The sequence below is a fragment of the Lycium ferocissimum genome, chromosome 10 (assembly GCF_029784015.1).
Source record: "Lycium ferocissimum isolate CSIRO_LF1 chromosome 10, AGI_CSIRO_Lferr_CH_V1, whole genome shotgun sequence".
Lineage (NCBI taxonomy): Eukaryota > Viridiplantae > Streptophyta > Magnoliopsida > Solanales > Solanaceae > Lycium > Lycium ferocissimum.
The window spans coordinates 39107491-39127328 of NC_081351.1; the positions used below are offsets into that span (position 1 = coordinate 39107491).

The 19838-nt window shown below is 33.2% G+C and overlaps 1 protein-coding gene across 2 annotated transcripts; it reads right to left on the reverse strand.

The window, feature by feature from the left end:
* Positions 1-452: 452 nt before the first annotated feature.
* LOC132033791 (protein bfr2-like) lies at positions 453-4644 on the reverse strand. Of its 2 annotated transcripts, none has more exons than XM_059423879.1 (3): positions 4579-4644; positions 3834-3906; positions 453-1077 (listed from the first exon to the last, which is right to left on the reverse strand). In XM_059423879.1, exons 2-3 carry the CDS (start codon positions 3894-3896, stop codon positions 622-624), a joined length of 519 nt encoding a protein of 172 aa, XP_059279862.1. In that variant the 5' UTR covers positions 3897-3906; positions 4579-4644; the 3' UTR covers positions 453-621. The 2 variants fall into 2 exon arrangements, with proteins under 2 accessions (XP_059279862.1, XP_059279861.1); XM_059423878.1 differs by lacking the exon at positions 4579-4644 and adding an exon at positions 4415-4449.
* Between the last annotated feature and the right edge of the window lie 15194 nt (positions 4645-19838).

The window sequence follows — 19838 nt, forward strand, 5'->3', positions numbered from 1 at the left end:
TGATCATTTCGATAGTTCGATAAGATAAATGAGTCAAATTATCGATGAGTGGAATAAATGAAGCCATTTTCGATAGTTGGATGGCATATTTGAGCCGTTTTCGTAAATTAAATAAACAGCACCCTAAAGTCAAATAAATGTGACTTTTAGCTCTAAGATGTTTATGATATAGTTAAACATTCTTAATGTAGCCGGTTAGCGGAAATAGATATAGAAGGGATTCATCATTGCATTATCTTAATCGTTTCTAGCTGTTATTATTAAAAGCTGCTACTTTGATTGCATGAGTAAAGAACATCCAAATAGAATACCTTTGCTTGAGGAGGTTAAATAAATCGCAGGTGAGGTACATTGTTCATTGTAATGCACCCAGAAAATTACTTCGTTACTGGAATTGAACATAGACCAGAAAACATCGGTGTCAATTGACTTCTTAAGTAAAGAAAGACATATTTACTTTGGGAAACATGTTAAATTGAAGGGATAATTTTGTTTCCTCAACTGAAAGTTCCAGAGTTCTCTTCAACTTCAAATGAAAGGTAATTAAAAAGCATAATGGATGTTTCTCCCTCTCAAGTTAAACTAAGTTCAGATTGTTCAAAGAGAACATAAGGCAGTCGTTCACTTCTTCCTCTTCTTCGGAGGTTGGATAGTTTCTTCCTCATCATCCTCTTCTTCATCATCTTCTGGCTCCTCCTCTACAACTTCTTCTTCTTCTTCCTCCCCTTCTTCGCCATCATCATCATCATTACCATCATCATCATCGTCATCATCATTGTCATCGTCATCATCATGACCTTCTTGATCACCACCCTCCTCTTCATCTTCTGCATCTCCATTGTCATCACCTTCTCCATTGCTTTTCTTGGCATTTCCTTTGCTTTTGTTGGGATTGTTTCCATGAACCCCTTCATCAGAGAATTCACCTTCGCCGTCCTCAAATTCTCCATTCTCATTGTCATCGTTGTCATTTCCATCTCCACCTTCCTCACCAGCAGCAACTACTTTGTGCTCATCATTTGTGTTTTGCTCTCCCTTGATTTTGGTCTCAATTGCGAACGGTGGCGCAACAACATCCTGGAATTATTTGCAGACATCATTGTACATGAATATTCTAGGGAATACTATAAATATATAGTATTGAGTTATATACACATAGTAAACTTTCAAGAAAAAGAGACGACAAAAAAGTTTCATAGACTACAAGTAGTCCATAGATGTTCATCACCCATACTACATGCCAGCCAATCTCATGGCATAAGCCCAAGTGCATCTATTCTGAAATGGGCCCATAATACATACTAGGGCCTATTACTAATTCATTTTTTTGCGCGGATTGCCCTTCTTTTGGGGTGGTCTTTAAATTTTGCCCCTCAAATTTGTGGTCTTTAAATTTTGCCCCTCATATTTTGGCGCTTTAACCCTTCGCTTGGAAAGGTGGGCGAATACACGAAGTTCTCGGGGTTCGAACCCCGCTCAAGCATAAAATAAAAAAATAATTTCGCAAGCAGATCGGGAACAGCGTATGCCGAATAGTATACAATCTTTAAGGAAAAGCTAAAGTTACGATCCGCATAACTTTAAGATGACTTTTCCTAAGACATAATTTAGTTATGCCTTATGGGGCAGAATTTTTAGTTAAGGCATAACAAAATTATGCCCATAAGGCAAGAACTTGTGGGCATAGACTTTGCCTTATAAGGCAAAGTTTAAGTTATGCCTTAAGTTGAAAGTCCCGATAACTTTTGATAATGTCTTTCAAAATACTTTTTTATGCCGATAACATAAAAGTTTACTCTGGAAAAGATAATATATATATATATATATATATATCAAAGTTATGCCGGACTTTAGTTAAACATAACTAAAACTTATGCCTTATGGGTGATATAACAAAATTTAAACTTTCGGTATATACAACTTTGATAATTCCTTCATGAAAAGTTATGCCTTATGGGGCATACTTTTAAAAGTTTGCCACACTTTTTAGTTATGCCCCTAAAAGCATAACTTTTGAAAATTATCAAAGTTATAAATAAATATATATATATATATATATATATGCCTTCATAAGCGTAGGTATCTTTTTTTCTCCCAGATAAATGTGTAAACTTAACAAGTGTATCTCAAAGCCGCGCATAACGAAATTTAAACCGCTTTGCGAATTTTTTTTTTAAAATTTTGATCGGCATGGGTTCGAACCCGGAACCTATGGGTGTTAGCGGGCAAAATTTAAACATTTCAAATATGAAGGGCAAAATTTAAATACCACCCCAAAAGAAGGGCAATTCTGCGAATTGAATTGCGACCTTGACAGAGGGGACAGTTTCAGTCCAAATCCATAGCTAAAAAATAGGAGCCCAAAATTTGGTCCAGTTCAGAGTGGTCCTTCTCCTACTATTTTCAGCCCAAGTATGAATTGCTATGTTAAGAAATTGCACGGTTTTGTCCTTCAAATGGTTGGTCTTTAAATTTTTTCATTAAAAAATCGAACTTATGCCTAGTGAGACACCCGTTCTTTAAGGGCCTGGGGAATAACTTGTGAGATATTATGATGTTAAAATATAAATTTATACCTCGCGAAAAATTTGTTTTCTTTGAGGCACAAAAATTAAAGACCAGCACAAAATAGGGACAAAAGTGCAAATGGCCCTGTGTGTGAGGCCAGCCGAATTTGGAAACATAAAGTTAATCATATCTTGATAGAATATTCCAATATAATATTCTCCAACGACATAGTCAACCTAGAAAACCATGTTTTTCACAATTCGTTTTCCAAATAAGAAGCCAATGTTTTACTCAACATGCTTTTGATACTAAGGCACATTTAGACTTTTCCAAATTTAAAAATCTCATCCAGAATTTAATTATTTCCCAAAATATACCTAATTTAGTAAGAGTAATTAAAAACTTGATTAGTCCACTGTGAAGGGGTAGCAGTTGCAGCATCTATTCTTCAGAATTAACATAATCGGCAGTGGCAAACTATATAATTATTAGTGGGACCCTCATGCATCAACTAACACGGAACCAAAAAGGGGAATATAAGCCAAATTAACATTCTGTTTCAGTTCCGAACACTTTGAAAAGCCGTACTATATAGGCGCACGTTAGTAACTGCACGCATTTAAAAAGTACTGAGAAAGTTTAACGCTATTTCCTCCTCATATTTTCACTCTAAAAATAGATTAAAAAAAAAAGTACATCACAAGTTCACAATTCTTTCTTAGATATTTTACATTATCTTCTTGAGTTTCTTAGTTTCTGAAAATTACCTATTGAATTTTCTACAGATTTTTTAAACTAAGGGGTTAATCAAAAACCAAAAATAAAAAAGGAAAGCACTGGATTTCTGAGAGCGAAAAAGTCCCAACCCAAACTTTGGAAACCTTTATCTTTGAACAATCAGATATTTTTACTTTATGCGAAAAAAAACGACAGAGAGAGAGAGAGAGAGCACAGGAAATACTCATTCACGATTCGAAATGTGTGTTTCAATATTTTATAGTATACACTTTTAATTAGTTAACCACAATCAATTAATAAGATATTGATTTCAATTTACACATGATCATGGTAAAACAATACTATTATTATAGCTTTAATACTCCTCTGTCCCAATTTATGTGACGTAGTTCAGATTTCGAGAGTCCAAGTACTCTACATTCAAACATACACTCTTTAATGTTTATAAAAAAATTACGTAGTTATACGTCACAGGAATTAACAACTTAAAACTAGACAGTCGCAGGGTACTGTATAAGTTTTTTTTTCCAGGTAAAAAATCAACGTATAAACAAGTAAAACTGGCAGCTTTTAGCTGATGTACTAACCTGGTTGGATGCTAAAAGAGTGGAAGCGCACGTTAGCAGAGTGTTGTTAAGCATCACCTCCATTTGTAAACACCTGTTGCACACCAATAACAAAACATTATAGACCTGACAGCTAACATCTTCTTAACAAGACACTGACAAAAACCATCCTTAATTTTCACAATTCCAAGACAATAAAAGCATACCAAAATAAATGACGAAAACATACAAAGAGAGAAAGATATATACTCTATGTGACACTCAAATTATTTTATTTTAATCGTGAATTCAGACATGAAATTTTAAGTTGTTTGAAATAAAATTTCACATTTGAAAACCATATAATCATTTAAAATATATTTAAAGGACATATAAAAAATTATTGTAAAAACAAAACTTATTTAAATCTCGAAATTCGGTGCCACATAAATTAGGAGCGATGGAGTAGTTGGAGAACAGTACAAAAAAAAAAAAAAAAAAAAAAAAGGGTGAATGAAGCAAATTTAACCTCTCATACAAAGCATATGTCAGTAAGTATATAAAAATCAGTTTTATGTATACTTTTATCTAAAATTCAACTATAAAGTTGAAGATCTACGTACGAAGAAGGGAGAAAAAACATCTACTGAATTTCTTTCGAAAAAAAAAAAAAAAGAGCTTCTGTTATAAGCAAAAACTGTAAAAGAAAACGAGAAAAAAATAATTTAGCTGTTGAATAAATTCTACATACTTTCGGGGAAAGTAAAATCAGTGAGAAAAATGTTACCTGAAAATATGAGATGAGAGAGAAAGAAAATGGGAATTGCTAAGAGAGTTTTACGCAAAGTTTGATGAAATAATAAGGGACAGAATCTAATGCTTTGTTCCTACTACCATTGGTCCCACTTCTCTACCGTTATTATTTTCACAATAACTTTACCTTCGTCCTTAAGGTATCTTATAATTCTACTTGTGTCCCTTGAAGTTGTTGAAATTTGAAGTATGGAGTTCTATTTAATTCATTTTTTTGTTGCATTGAAGATTTTATATGGGTTTGTTGAAGATAGGGAAAGATTTTGTGTATCCACTAAGATATTATTTTGACTCTGACTATGTTTATAAATTATACTGGCATAAGTTAATATGTTATATGTATAAGAAAGAGGATTTTTATGTTATTTTATTATTGGTGATGAGATCATTTGAAGTTTCTCTTACTTCGAAACTACTAACGAAGTTCATTGAAATGATGAGACATTTACAAATTCTTGCTTTAATATATACCAAATTAAAATAATTAGTTGAACTTATGAATGATGAGAGATATACCTAGCTAATACCTTGTGGAAGTTGTAACAACCAAAAGAGCACAAGAGAAACATAGAAGAGACAAGCAACATGGGAAAAGAAAAAATAATACTGTATTTCTGAGAAAATTCCTAATAATATCCATCATACATAATATTATTTTGTTAGAAGGGTGCTTTGACAATAAAAGTACCTCAAAAGGAGATATACATAGTGATCACCTAATGTGCGGAGTACACCAAGGCTAAAGCTCTTTGTACATGATTTTTTTCTTCTTCTTTTGGTTAAACTTTGTACATGAATTTAAGTTATATATATTGATAATTAAAGCTATATTTTAGACTATCAAATTATGTAATAATCATAATTATTGAATATAGTGGTAAAATGTGGTTATAGATGGAGGAAAAAATCTGTTTGATGGGAGCGCTATCCGGCGCTAATTCGAATTAGTTGGGCTCCAATACGAATATCGAACACATAATGAAAAACAAAAAAAAATCTAGCAGGAAGCACACTTGCCTCCATAAGGCGCATTCATTCTGCAGACTTGGTTACTTACTCCGCACCTTCCACTTTGAATTAACTCCCCTACAATAGTCACCACCCAATGATCCTTAATGGCCACGACATTCATGTGACCATCATCCGCCCGATATGTAGCCATTACTTATATTGACTCACTAAAACTAACTTATCTACCATTACATCTTTGGAATATAAATTAGATATTTAGAATGTTAAATTTTGGATTGATGCAAAGATTGTTGAAAGTTGCAACGTAGCAAGAGGGAAGAATGAGGATAGTGGACTTTGGATTAAACTTTGGGCTCAACTTTTTTATTTCTCAAACATTTTTTTTGTGCGGAGTGCCCTTCAAATGCACTGGTCTGTAATTTTTGTCCGTCAAATTGGTGGTCGTTAATTTTTGACCCTTTCACCTAATACCATGAGGTTTGGGGTTCGAACCCCAGCTCAGTATTAAAAAAAAAAAAAGAGTTAATTTCGCAAGGCAGAGTTTTGTAGCAAAGTTAGACATGTTCGGGCCAAAGTTAGGCCTTAAGGAAGAGTTTTTAGCATGCCTGATTTTGCATTACAACTCTACCTAATCAGGCAAAATTTTGACTCAAACTGCGCAGTTTTGCATGCAAATCGGGTAGATTTTTTTTTAAAGTTTTGAGACAAACTCTCCCTTAAAGCGAAAAAATTAAAGACCACCAATTTTGCATGCAAATTTACGCCTTGCGAATCCAATAGTCGGTTAGCCCATTCACCTTTTCATTTGAAGCCCACTGCTGATTGCCTCGATTTTTTAAAAAAATTTTTTGCGGCGGGGGTTCGAAAAGCTTTCCGGGTTCGAAACCATAGAGATCTAACGAAGAGAAAAATTAAAGACCACCAATTTAATGGACAAAAATTAAAACCACCCCAAAATAAGGACATTCCTGCGAATTGCCCTTTCCCAAATGGGAAGCATTTGGATCCAATAGTCGGTTAGCCCATTTACCTTTTCATTTGAAGCCCATTGCTGATTAGCCTCTATTTGTAAGATCACTAGAATTAATAGAAGTTCCACTAAATTTTAAAACTACACCTTTTTATCCCCTTACAAAAAATCAAAAAAGAAAAGAGAGAGAGAGAGAGATCTAGAGAGAGAGAGAGAGAGATAAGATAACAGCCACGCCATGGTTGGGTTATTGGCCTTTTGAGTTATGCTTGAAAAACTCATTAAAGTACTTCAAGTGAAGCTCCTTTGGTCCAATACAGTTATCTTATGAGACTTTGACACTGTACAGCCTCGGACGAAAATAATATCCAGCAAATGTATTGTGTTTATATATTATAAATAGTATAAAAATTATATATATACATAAATAATGTATACTTTTTGTATATTGATAGCGGCTGTAATTATTTTTGGCCGAGCGATTAAATGTGTAGAAAGCCTTTATTTTTCTATTATTTCGGACTTTATTTACGTTACTATTATTTCTACCTGAGTGATTATTATGAAAAACTGGTAGTGTTGGTTTTAACTATGTAAACAAAATGCTCAACTTGCACTTCTCAGGAGCTTCAACCAAAAGTCGAAAACCTTAGTAAAATATCTTAAAGCTGGCCAAATTGAGAAGGATAATAGTATGAGGATAAAATAAAATTTAAAAAGAGAAAGGTTTGCCCTTTGGTATGAAAATTGAGACTCAAAAGGAAGCTGAGCTGGTTCTCCGGAGTTGGTGTCTAGGTTCTGCATTTGAGCACAAAAGTTTTTCCAAATCCTGTTAACAATAAAAAACAACATGAAAAGCACCCTGTCAATGTATTCCAGAGCATAAGAAAATAGAGTTATAAAGTGTTACATGCATCAATTCTGTTTAATAAACATTGATTGATAACTGCTTGAATGAATAGTAATATGTTATAATAGGTACTATAATTATACTGATGATATGATCTTTTGTATATACTGTCTCTGTATTTGACTTAAATCCAACGCAATATAGCATACTACTATCTTGTATCATAAATGTCTTTTTCTTTTTTTGGTTTACAAATCATTACAAAAGGGATGCCTCTAGAATTTATTCTCTAGCCTTTACAACAGAACTTTTAAAGATGCAAATTGCTTTTACTCTTTTCAAGATTCTACTTCAACTAGCCACTGTAATCCAGTAACAAACTCAATACATGGGAAAGAGATAAAAGTGAAGCACCAAACTTTAAACTAAAGATTCAATTAGATATGTAAACATAAACAACAAATAGACGTTCACACACTAACTTGTTGATCAAATAAACAGGTAAAGTTTGAGAGAATTTGAGTATTTCACCTTTTGCTTTTTCAGCCAACTGTTAGTTTTCCTCAACTCTAACACCTCTTGCTTCAATTGTTTTGTGTAAGCCTAGAATTATTAAAGAAAAATTCATGTAAGATTAATTAAGTAGGCCATTATTCAAGAAACAACAATAATATCATAATTTGACTAACGTTACGTTGACTGTCAACCTACCGCAATTCTCTTACTCAATACGAGTATTAGCACCGGCAATGTGAGCAAACTCACACAAAGAAGAAAATTATTCGAGTAACTTGAAAAAAATAGCTTGAAATAATAAAAAGTTTCCACCTGTTTTCTTGCTCTTGATCTTGCAGCTGATTCTCTGTTCTTGATCATCCTCCTCTGCCTCCTTTCAATACTTTTCTCATCCACGAAAGGCCTCTTCTGTTCTCCGATCAAGTGACATTCATTCGACGTTGTTGTTGTTATTGTTGCTGCTGGCATCGCCATCTTAGTCATACATTTCTGGATAATTAACAACATCCATAGCCTGATGATTCTCAAAATTGATAGTATCTGAATTGGATTGAATAGGCATTGGCATTGGCATTGACATTGTCATTGGCAAGACTCTCCCATTTTGCTGATTCAATTTAGGCACTATATCATCAAGTTTTTTCTCACTTTTAATAACACTACCATGTATCAAGAAATCCTCCAGAGTATTAGTACTACTCAATTGTGGCTTATGAACTGAGGAATGATGATTTTCTTGCTTACTCCAAATTTCATCAACATGAGTACTAGTCTTCTTGCACAATGTACCATGATTCATATTTTCAAGAAACATGGAATTTGAAGATATGTTTTGCATGAATTGCAAACCCTTTTCACCAGACATTACATTCTTAGCTACTAGTTCATCTAAATTCATATTGTTTCAAAGGTGTTATAGTTAGAGACTTGTCAAATTAAAAAGACACACTCTTCAATTTAGGTGATGATGACACCATCTCTCTCTCTCTCTTTCTCTCTTTACAAGAGAGAAAAAGAAACAAACAGCAAATTAAATCAATCTAACAGTAGAATCTTCAAGTTTGTTCAACATTTCCATAATCTAATTATTCCAAGATGATCAGAATCTCCCAATCAGAAGGAATTGTGCAAAAGGAAACTATTTCTTGTTATATTGAGGTAACATGTTTCAAGGGTGAGGGTCATTTTTTTTTGGTTGGTAAGGGTCTACTAGTTAGTGGTTATGATTTACCCCAATAATGTTGGAGGGAATTCAGGTCTTACTGTTGCAAAGGAAGTGACTGACTTGGACTCTTTCACTCTCTGTAAACAAAAGTTTTTTTTTTTTTTTTTTTTTTTTTTTTTTTTTATAAAATTTATTTTTTTATTATATTAGGTCGTTAGATAAATGGTATATATATACCCTTTTCAGGCATTTTTTAAAAAAAATCATTTGGCTTGTTGTTTAATTAAAATATGTCATGTGACTTTTGAATTTGCCCTTTCTTTGGGGTGGTCTTTAAATTTTACCCCTCATATTTATGATCTTTAAATTTTATCCCTAATATTTGTGGTCTTTTAAGTTTTGAAAGATACCGGGTTTTGGGTTCGAACCCCGCTCAAGCATAAAATAAAGAAATAATTTCGAGCGGGGGGTACGGAGGGAGTGTCCGATCCCTCCGCACTCTCTAAGGAAAACTAAAGTTATGCGGATTTATATTAGTGTAAACTTTTCCTCAAGACATAGTTTAGTTTGGAGCAAAACTTTTTTTTTTTTTTTTTTTTAATCAAAAGTTGCCTTAACTAAAAGTGTGCCTTGAAAAGTTTAAAAAAAAAAAATGTCTCAAGGCAAAGTCGCCCCCTCCGGCATAACTTCCTTAGGAAAAACTAAAGTTATGCGAGAGGGCATAATTTTTTTGTTATGGGGCAAAACTTTTCCTTAAGGAATTATGATGGGGCAGACTTTTAATTAGATAACCAAAAGTATGCCTTAACTAAAAGTTTAAAAAAAAAAAAAAAAAAAAAAAAAAAATAAATGGTCCACATATATATGCGGGGGCATAATTTTTAAAAAATAATTTAGTTTTGCCTTATGGGGGCAAAATTTTCCTTAAGGAACTATTAAAATATCTTTTAATTAAGGCATAACCAAAAGTATGCCTTAACTAAAAGTGTGCCTTTAAAAAGTTTTTAAAAAATAAGTTTACTAAAGTTATGCCGAGGGTATAACTTTTTAGCATAATTTAGTTTTGCCTTAGCAAAATTTTTTCTTGAACTAAGCCTTATGGGTATACTTTTAATTAAGGCATCTAAAAGTATGCCTTAACTAAAAGTGCCTTGAAAAGTTAAAAAAAAAAAAAAATGTCTCAAGGCAAAGTCCGCCCTCCGCATAAGCTTTTTGGTTTTCCTTAAGGATTATCTTTGGACCGCATACACTCTCCCCAAACTTCCCCTTGCGAAATTATTTTTTTATTTTTGCACGAACGGGGTTCGAACCTAGAACCTCAAGTATCCAAGCGAAGGCAAAACTTAAAGAACACAAATATGAGGCAAAATTTAAAGTAAAAGAAGGGCAATCCGTGCAAAAATTGTTTAAAAAATAAGTCTACCCATTTAGTTTAGTAGAATCATTTTCTTAAAGCCATGTGGTAATTTTTTTCTAGTGGGTCAGACCTGGTAAAAAAAGGGTAGACTTATTATTTTTAAAGCCAAGGGGATATTCTTTGTAAACGAACTAGACAACCCACTAGAAAAAATATTACCTCATGCCTTTTTAAAAAAAATAATACTAATAAAAAAATGGGTAGGCATATTTATTTTAAAGCTAAGTGACATTTTTTTAATTCAAAATATAAACTAAATGATTTTTTTAAAAAAATTATGCCTGCGAAAAGGGTATATTTGCACCATTTGTATAACGATATGGGATCTATGCACCACTTTTTGAACGAAGGATATGTTTCTTTTCGAAATAGCAAAGTTGAGGGGTATATTTACACCTCTATGCTGGTGGTGTCTGAGCCAACTAACTTGTGCATGAGAAATCATCTTTATATACTTTGACATCTTCAAGGATATTATCTTTGTACAAATTTGTACCAATTAAAAGCGCGTTCGATTGGTGGAATAAGCAAATTTAACCACCACATCAAACAAAGCCAAGATTCATGATTTGAATTTTGAACTTTATGGGTTTGAGTTCGAGGTTCTACCACTTCCATTTGATTTAATGGGTTTGAAATCTGTTAATTGTACTTTTTTGAGTTTTTAGCACATATGTACGATGTGAGTCAAAGTTATTGGATTCGGATACTCATCCCCATAAAATATGCACTACATCCGCCCTGACATCAAACTCCATTTTATTAGTACATTGTTTTATTTTTTCAGAATTAATAATACTCTCATAAGTTCTGCCGGAATCCATGTATTAGTTCACGCGGAATAAAATGAGAATACCAATATTAATAATATTTGAGTTAAAAGAAAAAATGGAAAAAAGCCCTCGGGCTATTCAAATTTATATCTTCTTTTTTTATTGATATCAACACCTAAAAAGAGATAATCTCTGAAGAACATCGATCCTACTATACTATAATCTTTGCAACGCATAAGTCATAACTAATCTTTGAAGCAAACGACTTCTTCGGTGCATAAATGTGTCAGAAGGGGAGCAGATGAGAAATTAGCAGGACATATCGCTTGCTAAATTAGGCAATTCGCAGAATTGCCCTTCTTTTGGGGTGGTCTTTAACTTTTGCCCCTCAAATTGGTGGTCTTTAATTTTTGCCCTTCGATCAAAACCCATGGGTTCCGGGTTCGAACCCCCGCTCAATCAAAAATTTTAAAAAAATTCGCAAGGCAGATTTTGAATTTCGCTCTGCCCCCTCCGGCAGAGTTTGCCTTGAGGCATATATTTTATTTTATTTTACTTTTCAAGGCAAACTTTTAGTTATCATGTAAACAAAAGTTTCTTGTATGGGGGCATCTTTTAGTTATGCCTTAACTAAAAGTGTGTAAGACATAACCCAAAAGTATGCGTAAGGTGAAATTTTTTCTTAAGGCGTACTAAAAGTTTCTTGGTTATGCTTTAGCGAAAGTACGCGTAAGCATAACTAAAGCATGCCCAGGAAAAGTTGCGCTTATGGGGCATACTTTTGGTTATCTTTAACTAAAAGTACGCACGTAGGCATAACTAAACTATGTCTTAAGGAAAAGTTACGCCCTTATGGGGGCGGACTTTTAGTATGTCGGATTCCGGCATAACTTTCGTTTTTCCGCAAGGAGTGTATGCGGATGCATACAAACCCAAATACTGTCTTGGGAAATTATTTTTTTATTTTATGCCTGAGTGGGGGTTCGAACCCAGAACCTCAGGTATTCGTCCACCTTTTCAAGCGAAGGGTAAAACTTAAAGACACAAATATAAGGGGCAAAATTTAAAAACCACAAATACGAGGGACAAAATTTAAAGACCACCACAAAAGAAGGACAATCCGCGCAAAAAAATGTGGTAAATTTACAAGTAAAAGATCATGCATGTTGGGCTGTTGTAGGCTGCATCTTTCACTGAGGCCCAAGCAAGAAACAACTCAAGCTCAAACCATACAGAATTGAAACTTATCCCTCAAAAATAAGGGAAATTTGCGTAAATGGCCAAACTTAATTACCAATAGTAACCCAAATATATAAAACCTATACACTAATATGTATATTATACGTATAGTATATATATGTTACATGTATAGTATATGTATTATATGTATAGTGTGTGTATATTTAAGTATAAATATACAAAACCTATACATTTGTTGGCTATTTTGTAAACTAGATCACCCAAAGGTGTTGGGCTGTAATTTGGATCGTTTGCACTTTGTCCCTATTTTGTGTTGGTCTTTAATTTTGTCCCTCGATGCAAACAACTTTTTCGTGGGCATAAGTTTATATTTTCGCATCATGATATCCCACAAGTTATGTCCCTTGTCCTTGAAGAACTTATGCCTTATAGGTAGGGGTGACAAATGGGTGGGTTTGGTTGGATTTGGTTTGGTTGAAAATGGTTTGAACAAAAATAGGTTGGGTTTCAAACCGCTCATATTTTATGTGGGTAAATATGGGTTGGGTGATAAATGGTGGGTGGTTATGGGTTAACCCATATTATTTCAAGTGTATGTTTCTTTTTTTCTTTTGTCATAAATTAATTTTTTCATATAAATTTGGGGTGGGGGGTGGGGGGTTGTGGAGGGGGTATGATTTTTTTTTTCATTTTTTATAATTTTTTTATAAAAGTAAAATATATGAAATTTGATTTTTTTTTTTTTGTGTGTGGGGGCGGTGGATGTAGGGAGGGGGTGGGGTGGGGGACCAAAATTCTTTTCCATTATTTATAAATTTTTTTTTTATTATATATATATATATATATATATGAAAATTGAAATTTCGGGGGGGGGGGGGGGTGTGGAGGAGTGGAGGCGGGGGTAAGAATTTTTTTTCCATTTTTTATAAAACTTTTATAAAAGTAAAATATTTGAAATTGATTTTTTTTTGTGTGGGTTTTTTTTTGGGGGGGGGGTGGGGGTCTGAGAGGAGTGGGGTGCGGGTAAGAAATTTTTTCTATTTTTTATAATTTTTTTATAAAAGTAAAATATTTGAAATTGAAATTTGTGGGGTGGGGGTAAGAATTTTTTTTTCATTTTTTATAAAATTTTATAAAGGTAAAATATACGAAATTGAAATTTTTTTTTGGGGGGGGGGGGGGGGGGGGGGGTTAGGGATCGGAGTGGGAGGTAAGAAAAAAATTTCTCCTTTTTTATAAGCTTTTTATAAAAGAAAAATAAAATATATGAAATAAAAAAAAATGTGTGGGGTGGGGGGCATGGCAGGGTGGATGGTGGGGTAAGGGTTGGGGTAGGAAATAAGAAAGAAATTTCTCATTTTCAAAATGAGTTGTTATTGGATCTAGTGTGTTCTTATATGGATACACATATTTTATCCATATTTGCTCATATTTTTATGGGTTAAAGAGAGAGGCTTATGTTTTACGCTGAAATATGAGTGGCTAACTCACTAACATGTGGGTAAAATGGGCTAATTTTCTAAATATGAGCTCAAATTGCCACCTCTACTTATAGGCATAAGTTCGATTTTGAAGGATAAAAATTTAAGACCAGCCCATTTAAAGGGAACCGTGCAATTTCTTCCTGTAATTTTCCGCAATTTCTTCCTGTAATTTTCCCCAAAAAGAAAAGAAGTGAACGACAGTTAAGCTGATGAAGCCCAATTGTCGAGTACCACAACCAACGATTTAGAATTTAAGATTGTTTGGGCTACACGGAAAATTTTGGGCTGAGTTCTTTTGTAATGATCCTGAAATTTTTCTCTGCAATCTGTCAAAAGCCAATTAATTCCTTTATTCAACATTTTGGCTTGATGAAACTAATTTTTTTCAGGATCGTAGGGGTGGTTCTGATACAAATATATTGATTCAACCAGTAACACCGATCCGATTTGGATATCGGAACCGTAGAACGATAGGAACTTTTAGTAGTGCCAAGATTATCATATTGGTATTTCAGGTATTTGGTATATAATCGTAATTCGTCTATTCAATTCTTATAATTCTATGATTCTAACAAATGATACCAGTGTTGGTAGTGTCAATATAGTTGGGCCTCTTAAATGTAAGAAGGAATAAAAATTATGAAAGAAATAGAGTATATTACATAGTGTTACTCGCATTACTGTTAGCCTTTTTGATTGTCCCTAGTCTTGCTACTGACATCGTAGCATTTTAACCAAACCAGCTACAACTTCTTTCAGTTTCTTATCCCTATGTTTGTCTCACTAGTAAAGGAAAAAATGAAGGCAATACAAAAAAAGAAAGGCAATATCAAAAGACCAAAAAAAAAAAAAAAAAAAAAAAACAAAAAACAAAATGAAGTTCCAAAATAGAAAGATATATATCAATATGGGCACGACCATTTTAACTAAGCTATGGTAGCTTTCTTTTGCTTTTGGATTCCAAAGATTGATGTTCCATAAAAAAAATCAAATCTTGTCTCAAATTATTGAAGTGCGTGTCCAGTGATTTCACCTTTATATCAGTTAGTAGGGTTACAATTATTTATGTTTATGTTACGTGTAACAATATTATAACTTAATTAGTTTAAAAAAAAAAAAAACATTATAGCTTATAGTACTATATATCTTTGATTAGAAGTTTAGAACTGTATGTGTATGTGCTATAAAAGTTTAAACATTATACATACATTACCAAATTTGTAAATTGTAACACTAATTAATACAAAGAAAAAGTAGGTACAGTCACAATACAAAGGAAAATAGAAATTATCTATGAACTTCGTCGATTGCTAATCTATTGCTAAATAGTTGGCAACTAATAGAATATCTTGATTTTGTTGCTAATTTGTCGCTAAATAGAATTAGCGATAAACTTTATTGTTTAACTACATAGTGAACATAGATATATAGACATAGACACACACACCCCATGTGTCCCATGTACTTAAAAATCTTGATACACCTCTTCCAATGAGGATTGGGCTGATCACTAGTTGAACTTTCCAGTTCCTTTAACCCAAAATAAAATAATTTCGAAAAAGGGGTTTGAATATTACAGCTTGAAGATCTACAAACCATCTGAAAGGTAAGAGAGATTGACTATCTGGAATCACAATATTTAAAGCAGTAATCCTATCATCACAAGTGTTAGTGTTCAATAAGTGTTGAAAAGTAGGGCTAGGGATAAATATCGAAAATCGAAAAATCGGATCGAACCGAACTGAACTTCAAGAAATCGAAATCGAAAGAATCGAACCGAATTAGTTTTGTTCGGTGTTTGGTGTTCACCTTCGAAATCGAACCTTGATGAATCGAAATTTATACATTACCCAAAAAAATTAAAATAGTCCAGACCCATTAAGTTTAAGCCCAAAAAAAAAACCAATTTTAATAAGCTCTCTTTTACTTTCAATTTTTTGCGCGGAGTGCCCTTCTTTTGGGGTGGTCTTTAAATTTTGCCCTCATTTGTAGCCTTTAAATTATGCCTCATATTCTTTGGTCTTTAATTTTGCCCTTCGCGCGGGTTACGAGTTCGAACCCTCGCTCAAGCAAAAAATTAAAAAAAAAAAATCGCAAGACAAGGGTTGAATCGCGTGTATAGGACCCGCATACTTTTGTTAAGGAATTACAAATTTTATGCCGAACCCGCATACTTTCATACCTTATAAAATGGAACTTAGCATAAAGTATCGGTCAAGAGATAATCTCGATAATTTCTTCGAAAGTTATGCGGTGGGGGCATACGCAAACTTTCTTCATCACAACACTTGCACATAACACAAATTAAAATATGATCCCTTTCCATGTAAGACAATCACATTGTGAAATATATTTTTAAGCATGTTGAAACACCATAAAAAAACTTTCGAGATTACTTAATAATTTTTAGTTCGAATCAAGCTTTTCCAGGTTGAGAAAAGTATGCACTTGCTCGAGGATTCTCCAAGAACCAATAATTTGTCTAACCATATATGTCGGCAAACTGTTAAATTGGTCAAATCCTACCCTCTTTGACATAGTAGGCATGGATCCACTTTAATTAAACTTTTATCGGCATAACAAAGAAAGGTGAAGTAGGCATAACTTTGATAATTCCTTCACAAAGTTACACAATGGGCAAACTTTCTTCAATGTTTGCACATAACACAAATTGGTTCTACACTCAAGTATGATCATTTATGTGAAATATATTTCTTAATTGTTGAAACACCATAAATTTTCTTGTATGTATATAATTGCAAGAATTTAGAATCAATCTTATATTATGGTTATGTGATTTCCAAGAACCAATAATTTGTCTAACCATCAATATATGTATATTCTTTTTGTTTGATTTTGATTTTAATTTGTTAATTTTATATTTTGTTGCAAAGAAAGGTGCCCACAAGGCATATAAATTAGTGTAAATGGAATCGCCTTCGAATTTTTTTTTAATCGCGCGCGGTTCGAACCTCGAAACCGCATGCGCTATACCTATGGGTGTTAAAAAAATCGAATTGCCACCCAAAAAATCGCCCGTTTACTTTTGTATACCTAATTTTCCACTTGATTGAGAAATTAAATATCCTTAACAAAGCTAGGATGTGTCTCCTTACGATTAAAACTTTATATGTTTTCTTAATTATTCTTTTGTATGTATATAATGTTTAGAATCTTATATTATGGTTATGATTTTCTGTTCATGTATATTCTTTTTGTTTGATTTTGATTTTAGTTTGTTAGTTTTATATTTTGTTGCTTTTGAGAATATAAATTAGTGTAAATGGAATCGCTTCTAATATCATGTAAAAAAATCGAATTGAAAAAATCGAAATTGAACCGAACCAAACTTTAAAAAACCGAAACCGAAAGAACTGAACCAAACTAGTTTGATAGAACCGAATCGAAGAACGGAATGCTCACTCCTATTGAAAAGTGTTCCACTAGGTCCTGAATGACTTCATTCTGATATCACTTATCTTTAAAAATATTGATCAGCTGAAAATGACAACCACTAATTAATTAATCCTCTGCGCTCCTAACTTTTCAAGGCCACTTTACTGCAATCCCTTTTTTTTTTTTTTTTTTTTGAAAAATAATAATATATGCATGGTGCTGATTCTAATAGGATCGATGCCAAGTGTATGATCCAGACTTGCAATGGATGGGTTTCTTGAAAACTTCCAAAAACCAGAGGAATATTTAGAATAGTACCTGAGAATCCATCCATTTTTATTTTGTGGGAGACCATCCATATTTAGTCACGACTAATCAAAGGAATCATATACTACAAAAAGAACATCAGTCTAGATATTTTGTGAATGTAATTATCACCGATTCTCACATTTTCTTTAAGAATTGGAGAATGAATTGCTTTCTTGCTTTCCCTCTATTATCCTCATTTCATACTGATCAAGTAATTCTTGGACAAAAAAACACGTACTCTAAGGGCCCGTTTGGTAATAAGAATTATTCACTTTTTTCTGGAATTTTTTTTTCATTTTTTCGGAATCAGCGTTTGGCCATGAAAATTCCAAATACAGCTTGAAGTTGTATTCTGGAATTTGAAAAACAAGAAAAACTTGTTTTTCAGTTTTTCAGTTTTTTCACAATCAAAACAACTACATTTCAACAAAAAATACAATTTCAAAAATTATGGCGAAACACAACTCCAACTCCAAAATTTCAAAAAAAGTGATTTTTTTTTTTTTTGGTTTCTATGGCCAAACGCCTACTAAAATTGCGTATTTACATCAAAACCTAATTTGAAGAGTGAGTTTCAAATGCGCCTAAAGGATGTGTTTGGAGGAATTGATTTTTCAGCAAATGCTTTTTAATTTTCTCATGTTTGGTTGGTCAAAATATTTTGAAAATTATTTTTTTCGAAAACAAGTTTTATGAAAATCAGGAAAATGACTTCCCCAAAATAAGTAGAATAAGTGGCATTGTCTCTTCCCCGCCCTCCAACACCCTACTCCCACCCACCCACCCCCAAATCCCCACCCAAGTACTCCCACTTTATCTTGTTTGTCTAGATTACTTTGGGATAATATTTCTGCTTACTTACCTAACATGCACCAAAAAATAAGTGGAGTAAGAAAACCACTAATTAAAATGGTTGACTAGTCCTTATTAGCCTGCGCTCTGTTAGAGGCGTCACACCTATATAACTAACACTTATGCTTGACCCGCCCTTATCAGTCTGCGCTTCGTTAGGGGGGTCACACCTATATAACTAACACTTATGCTTAACCCGCCCTTATTGGCATGCACTCCGTTAGAGGCGTCACACCTATATATATTATTAACTCTAGTGATACATCATAATTATTCATTAATAACTAAAAACCAAAATAAAAAATTTATAGTAACTAGGAATTGTTAGAACTAACAAAATAAGAATGACAGAGTTTTGAGGGGTGGGGAATTATGTTAGAATTTTGTGTTCAAGTGTCTTTTGCCAGTTCAGGTTTACTTTTATAATGAGGCCACCCCACATATGAAGACAGCAATTCGAATGGCGCAAAATGCTTCATCTCCTAACACCGCCAAAATCAGCTTAGTAGTATTGATACTGTCTATCTAGTCGGACAGATCCCTTACGGAATATTAAACAGAGAATATTGTAGAAGAAGAATTTAACGACTTAGAAACTTAAAAATGGGAGTCACCCCATAAATTTATTAAATTCCCCAGGTATGGGTTAGTAATAGCCATGCGTAAAAAGTAAGCGTGGATTAAAACTTGGTTGAAATTAGGTTTGATTTTAAAAAGATTGAAAATTGTGTCGTTTTCAAGATCAATGGAGACTGTATATGATATCACTATTAGTATTTCTTTAGAAAAGATGTAAGCAACAAAAATGTTGAAAGTATGGATGAAAATTCGTCTCTTAAATTTTATTAACCATGGGGCTTTATATACATATAAATATATTAGACTTCTCCTATAATTAAAGTATTAAATTCTTACTATAACTAAATAACTGAAAATTCTAGTAACAAATATTAGACTCTTATAAAACTGTAACGGGGTGATTGGGATGTGGGTGTGGCCCGCATGGGAGTGGCAGATGGGGGATCAAGGTGAGCCGTTGTCATTTTTCTGATGTTAAGGAATTGCTTTTCCTAAAATAATATTTTTGAAACATTTTGATCAGCCAAAGATAGGAATATCAAAACATACCAAACACACTCTTAATTTATATGTTTCACCAATCTAAACCTAAGTTAAGTTTCTTAAAAGCCAGTCAAAAGAAAGTCCCTCCTACCCTAATATATGAAATACGTATCTTTTTACCAACTTTCTCCAAAAAAGATTCATCACCTCTTCATATACAAGCAGAGCAAGTTAACTATTTGCTCTTACTTCCTCATGTTATCTTCTA